General features: G+C 41.7%; 1 protein-coding gene across 1 annotated transcript in view; it reads left to right on the top strand.

Moving 5' to 3' along the window:
• ERCC4 (ERCC excision repair 4, endonuclease catalytic subunit) overlaps nt 1-6859 on the top strand; it is a 39746-nt gene extending 32887 nt beyond the window's left edge. Inside the window, exon 11 of the mRNA XM_065924352.1 lies at nt 711-6859. Coding sequence (XP_065780424.1) covers nt 711-1444 — 734 coding nt within the window. The 3' untranslated portion in view covers nt 1445-6859. The remainder of the gene's footprint in view (nt 1-710) is intronic.
• Nucleotides 6860-7309: the final 450 nt, after the last annotated feature.

The raw sequence follows: 7309 nt of genomic DNA on the forward strand, positions 1-7309 counted from the left end.
AGCTTCCAGGGGTCAGGACAGAGACATCTTCGCTGGGGGGGCATTATTCTACCTACAGAAGTAGGTCCTTCAGCCAGCAGTGTTGACATCACCGGGGAGCTTGTTAGAAACGCAGCCTCTGGGACCCTCTTCCACACCTACAGAAATGCAGTAGGCGTTTTCACTCCATCCCAGACAATTCACATGCACATTAGTGGGAGAAGCTCTGTGCTCGTGTTTCTCCCAGCTTCTTCCATTTTTCTGTCTCTGGACTCATTGATACAAACACGAAACGCTTCAAAATTTTTCACAGCAGCTCACATGGCAGTTTATTGAGAGGACATTACTAAACATCTACTGCGTGCTAGGCTCTGCCGTAGGAATTGGGATGACGGTGATCAGCAAAGGGTGGTCAGTGCAGCAGTGAGGGAGCACAGAGGAGCCCCAGAGGGAAGATGATGGTGAGTGTCGGTGTTTGTGAATTCTGTGTAAGGAAGTATTTACCAAGAGACCCCAGTCTCCTAGTAGCTCTACTTAGTTTAAGGGAAGTTGCCTTCAACCGTAAATAAACCTTTTTGAAACTATGGGAAAATGTGGAATAAAGTAATACTGTGTAACCAGGCGTGGGAGACTAATAGCAGAAACACAGACATCTGACTTTAATTGTGATCTTCCATCTTTGAGAGTTACTCCTCAGCAATGTTTCTTAAAATGCTTCTCTTTCTTCCCAGGCGGCCAGGAGCAGAACGGTACCCAGCAGAGCATCGTCGTGGACATGCGGGAGTTTCGCAGTGAGCTGCCCTCTCTAATCCACCGCCGGGGCATTGACATCGAGCCAGTGACCCTGGAGGTCGGAGACTACATCCTGACTCCGGAAATGTGCGTGGAGCGTAAGAGCATCAGTGATCTGATTGGTTCCTTGAACAACGGCCGCCTTTACAGCCAGTGCATCTCCATGTCCCGCTACTACAAGCGGCCGGTGCTTCTCATCGAGTTCGACCCCACTAAGCCGTTCTCTCTCATGTCCCGCGGCGCCCTCTATCAGGAGATCTCTGGCAACGACGTCAGCTCCAAGCTCACCCTCCTCACGCTGCACTTCCCGCGGCTGCGGATCCTCTGGTGCCCCTCCCCGCACGCCACCGCCGAGCTGTTCGAAGAGCTGAAGCAGAACAAGCCTCAGCCGGACGCTACCACCGCCATGGCAGTGACCGCGGATTCCGAGACTCTCCCCGAGGCGGAGAAGTACAACCCTGGGCCCCAGGACTTCTTGTTAAAAATGCCAGGGATAAACGCCAAAAACTGCCGCTCCTTGATGAACCACGTGAAGAACATCGCTGAATTAGCAAGCCTGCCCTTCGACCAGCTGGCGAGCCTGCTGGGAAACACGGGCAGTGCGCGGCAGCTCTATGACTTCATTCACACCTCCTATGCAGAGGTCCTGTCCAGAGGGAGAGTGAGAAAGTGAGCCACGCTGCCTGTTTTCTTGTCCCCCGACTGCTTCTGAGCTGCTCTTTGCCGGCCCTCACAGATCTTTGTTATTAGCCCAGTAGCTCATTCTCTTGGGATTCCCAGGTGCCTCAATGGTAAAGAACCTGCCTGTCAGTGCAGGAGACGCAGGTTCGATCCCCGGGTTGGTAAGATCCCCTGGAGGAGGAAATGGCAACCCACTCCAGTTTCTTGCCGTGAAATCCCATGGACAGAGGAGCTTGGTGAGCTACAGTCCCTGGGGTCACAAAAGAGTCAGACAGGACTCAGCGACCAAACAGCAAAGCTCATTCTTTTCCAGTCTTTGAACGATTGTGCTGTTTCCTGGGTCAGGGGACCAGAGGCTTGTTTAGGCATCATTTTCACTCTGCACCATCCGCACCAGGTCTAGTACTTTCCTTCTTTACATGAAGTGTTGTCAGGATCAGAGAAGGTGTCTGCAGGTGTTTATAGAAGGCTGTTCATGAAAGGAACAGAAACTTTGGTTTCCTTCGGAGACTAATGAAATGCACAGTTGTGTTCTTACTCTGTCTGAGAGGGGCCTCTGGGACTCTGAGAAGGGAGCATCTCTGCCACTCCTCACCAGTGCTCCCCACGCTCTCCTCAGCTTCTCCTAACTGCCTGCCTCTGGGATAAGTTCATGGGGACTTGCTACTGCTAATCAAAGAAAGACAGCAATCTCTAAAACAGGCCAATTGGTTTTCTGATCACCTGAAGATAGATGGCGTGTACCAGAACCATACCTGGTTTGTTCAAAACCAGTATTTTTAAAACATAGAATGAATTACCTATTTATAGAACTGGATTGTCTAGAAGGAGCCCTAAAAATTCTGTTTCTACAGATATTTAACCTCCTGAGTCCAGCGATCTCTAAGCCCAAATGGCTAGTCCGGGAGTCTGTTAGATGCCTTCCTTCCCAGTGTCTCCTCACCTGCCCTGGGACCCTCCCAGCACAGGTCCTCTCCCAGGTCCCTGCCCCCCACTTTCCTGGACCGGACTGGCCTCCTGCGTCTCTTATGTGAGGACTGGATGCAAGGAGGGATGCACAGTTTTTAAGATTCGATTTTTCTTTCTTGATTTGAACTACAAGTGTTGCAAGGAAATGGAAGATCAATGCATAGAATATATAAAAATCCTAATGAAATAGATATATATTTTAAAAATCCATAAGGAAAGCAATCTCATTCCAAACCTTCTGATTGACTTTATTTAGCTTCTTACTGAAGTATAGATAGAGGACTTTCACAGCATCTTTGTGCAGTTTTTAAACTTTGATATTGAACCATTATTAACTTAGATATTATTCACATATTCAGTAATGAGTCGATCTTCTACCTCAAGAGCTGCTCTTCAAGAGCATAAGCTCCACTGGCCACGTCACATAGGGGCGTGTTTTGTCAGCATCAGCTGTGTTTGTCACAGTGTCTGAACTCAGAGTAGACGGGGGTCTATGTGACATGGTATGGTCTTCATCTTTAACACAGTCAAGTATCATCTCTAAACCAAATCTGTTGTCTTGACATCTTGGTTTCTTGGTATGTTGACATAAGTTAAAGTGTGTGGATTTTGAACTCTTTACGAGGGTATCACAAGAATGAATTAAGGGGTACCGAATTGTTATCATTAGACACTGTAGAGTGACTTGGAGAAAAGAGGACAAGAAACAGAGATTAGTTTGTGGTAGAATAAAGATTTGGGATACTAACTCTGTCCCAGGGTTAAAAATATACCCTTAAGAACAGAAAACAAAATGTCAGGCACATATGTTAATTTTCACTTTCCTCTGCATTTCTTTCTTTAAGCACTCAGTCATAGTCATGTCTTTTAAGTACATTAAAATAGATACCACCTCAGATAGTGATGGTTATTATCATTTTTCTTCATCCTAGCACTTCTGCTTGAGAAATGTAATTTCTATTTTTTTCTCCTAGTATAATTCCACCTGCCTTATATTCTATCATTACATAAAAGGAAAACCCTAACAGCACATTTTTTGAGAAGGGTTTCACTCCAAGTTTTCAAAAATAAGCTCTCTTAAAGCTACTACTTTAAAATAGTCCTCGTTACCTGCTACAACATAGAAGACAGTTGTATTTAGTTAGTTGTATTTAGAGAGCCAACATCCTCTGGCTCCCAAAGACTTACATGCTGTTGTACCTGCTAGGAGGAGGATATGGAATCCCACTCCATTGTTCTTGATTGGAGAATCCTGTGGACAGAGGATCCCAGCAGGCTACAGTCCGTAGGGTTGCACAGCATTGGACATGACTGAAGCGACTTAGCATGCACAATACTGGACATACCTATTGGACATCTTAAGATGGGGCACTGGCTCAGATGTGTTTGAATTATGAGTGATAGGTTCTAATGAGCTCTAAAATGGTCATTATAATTGAAAGGCTCTCATTGCTACGTCCTCTTCCAACTAAATAAATATATCTTAGTGTCTCCAGTTGTGAAAACCCTTCAATATAACCACCACGTATTTACTTTTCATCAACTTCTTTTACAAATTTTTATAGCCTAAGAATCTGGCAAAGAACTAGAGATGCATGCAGTTGCAAAAACTTTATCACTTTGTTTTCTAGCAGCATTTTATTAGCTTTGCCCTTTTTTTTCTTTCAAAATCACAAATATCCAATTATGAACTCATGCTTAGCTTTCTTAAAACCTTTTTTAAGAACTCGAGACCAGCATTATTCTAGTTTACAAGTTTTTTGCACAAAACTTTTTGAGTATATGAAATATTGTGAGAAATGGTTTTCAGTTTTGTTTAAATCACAGTGCCTCTCTTGATACTTTCTTAAAATTATATATAAGAAATCATTTTTAATAGTGGCCATAAATAATATCCTTTTGGCAATCAGTTGCTGTTTCTTTAATCTGAGGCTTAGTATGTCTATATGTCTGAATATGTTTGAGTACCTCCAGATTGTAGTTTCCCAGCTCATGAGGGGACTGAAAATAATTGTCTCATTTATCAACCCTCTGAGAGGCAGAGGGTTAAGACTAGATTTGGTTGTGTTGAGAAAACAGAGTATAGAGTTAATAAATGGCCTCCAGCAGGAAAACCTACACTGAAGTGAATCCAGAGAAGTGGGTAGGGGAGAAAGACAGGCATTATTAATCTTTGCTTTTGTTTTTCAAGCATAATTTGATTTTCTTCTGGCTCAGAAAACTTCTTTAGGGAAATTCCCTTCTCTTTTGTGTTCAGTTGAACCTAGGAATGTCCCCTTAAGAACCAACATTTTAGGAAAATTCTTTTCTCAGGCTTGAGCCTATTAAAATTTACCCAGACTTCGACATGAGTTGTCACTTTTCTTCATTATTTTGCTTTCTATTTTGGTTTATAGCTATTTCCTGTCTGATTCTGAGCTTCAGTACTTAATCTACCATCTTTATCCATAGGTTTTTGGTGGCCTACACCACTGTTGTTTTTTTAAAGTTATATAAGCCAAAATTTGGATGGGAGGGATACCTAACCATTTACATCAATTTGTGACAGAGTTGTTTGTGTATGTTTTAATAAAATGTGTGTATTTATTCAGTATTTTCCTCAACGTTCTGTGGGCAAAAACAACCAAGTGGAGCGAAAAGGAATACATTCCCAGTATATGATAGTTACCAATGTGTTGGTAGATTTAATTTAAAATTATAGAGAATATTTAATTAGTTTTTTATACAGAATAAGTGATTAAAGCTGAAATGTGCTTTGAACCACTGCTTTGGCATTTGACTTGCTTGGTGAGCCCACTTTCTAAGGTTCCAGTGTATTTTTCTTCTGGTTATTTTCCTTTGCTGCTTTTCATTTTGTAGCATGTGTCCTTAAGGAGGAGGGGGGAAAATGATTCTTCTGAAAATACTCATTGGTTGACTTGTAATGAATGTGTCGTAAGCACAATGCCTGGGACACCTCAACTCAACAAAGGTTAATTCTTGCCACCTGTGACTCATACATTTTTGTCCCTTTAACATCGAAGTTGAAAGAAGTAGATGATTATTTTAAAACAAGAATTTATTGTATCCTCTTAAATAAGTTATTTACTAATTTGCTCATTTGGATGATTTAATTATTTTGAGCTTCCATGGTGGCTCAGATGGTAAAGAATCCACCTGCCAATGCAGGAGACCCGGGTTTGATCCCTGGGTGGGAAAGTTCCCATGGAGAAGGGAATGGCTACTCACTCCAGTATTATTGCCTGGAAAAATTCCATGGACAGAGGAGCCTGGTGGGCTTCAGTCCATAGGGTTGCAAAGAGTTGGACATGACTGAGAGACTAACAGTTATTTTGCTTCTGCTTTAAAATGTAGGACCTAAACCCTCTTTAATGCACAGTGCCAATTTACTTCTCAAAATGTTTATGTCCCAAGACTTTGGTAGAATAATGAACCCTTGTAATGCGGAAGTGTTAAGTTGCTCAGTCACATCCAACTCTGCGACCCCATGCACTGTAACCCAACCCAGGGATCAAACCCTTAGTCAGTAGTAATATAACTCAAATTTATTAGCACTTGTGCTTTCTCTCTTTTAACTCATGGCAAAGCCATAAAGTTACAGATACTTAAATTTTTCTTTTACAGAGACGAAACTGAGGCACAGAGAGGTTAAGTAATTTTTCCCAAAGTCATCCAATAAATGGTGAAACCATGATTTCAACTCAAGCACTTTGACTCCAAAGTTCATAATGAAAAACTTGAGGGCAAAGGAGGGCCCAGTGGAGAGTTGGAAACTATGTTTTGTGTCTCCTTTCATGAATCTAATAACAAATATAGAGAAAGCAGATTGGTTTGTTTCCATGCCTCTCAGAGAAGAATGTGCTGAGCAAATATGCAAAACTTGGAAACAGGTCAAAGAGAACACGGAGTACTCTTCCCTGCAGACCTGGATGTTGTCTAGTGACCTCTGCTGCCCAGGGATTATCTGATTTTCTAGAGTTGTGAACCTTTTGCTGACTGCTTAGGAAAACTATTTTGCGTGCTTATAAAGAAGAGAGTTTAACTTGCAGAAAGCTGATAGCTCTGCAGATGAGTCTTGTTCAGTAACATCACAAAGGTTATTGTCTGGTGGGAAATTAACCAATTTTGCATTTATTAGTAAATTTATTTCTACATTCCTGTGACCAGCTACAAATCTCCAGGTCTTTCAGTTTTCTCCTAACTCAGTCAATATATAACTGGTTTCCTCATTAATGAGATTGAATTAAAGAAAAACTTTGACTTCTGTTATTTTTCTGTTTGTATGAGAGCCCATGAATTTAACCTTTTGAAAATTGTACTTTGCAAATGATGTTACCAACAGGTGCTCCCATATAATGATGAAACCATATTTCCAGCCTCATTCATCCTAAAATGAAACTTTGTAAACTAGAAAGTATAAATTAAACCTTCTAGTGGACCTCTGTTTCTCATTTTATGAAAGCTCAACTCAATCTTTAATTTGAGTTCCTTTTCTGTATTGTATCATCAGTGTTAAAGAGACTGATTCATGAATGAGGAAAAAAGATATATATGTATACACACACACACACACACACACAATATGGCTTCCCAGGTGGCTCAGTATTAAAGAATCCACATTCAATGCAGGAGATGCAGGTTCTGTCTCTGGGTGGGGAAGATCCCCTGGAGAAGGATATGGCAACCCACCCTAGTATTCTTGCCTGAGAAATCCCATGGACAGAGGAGCCTGGCGGCCTGAGGTCCATGGGATTGCAAAGAGACACAACTGAATTGACAGCACGAACACGTGCACACACATACATAATATATGTACACATATTTAAGAACTGTACTTTGGAGTTAGGCCATTGATATTAAAAACTATAAATTGATTAAATATTTAAGA

This window comes from Muntiacus reevesi, chromosome 2 (assembly GCF_963930625.1).
Source record: "Muntiacus reevesi chromosome 2, mMunRee1.1, whole genome shotgun sequence".
NCBI classification, from domain to species: domain Eukaryota; kingdom Metazoa; phylum Chordata; class Mammalia; order Artiodactyla; family Cervidae; genus Muntiacus; species Muntiacus reevesi.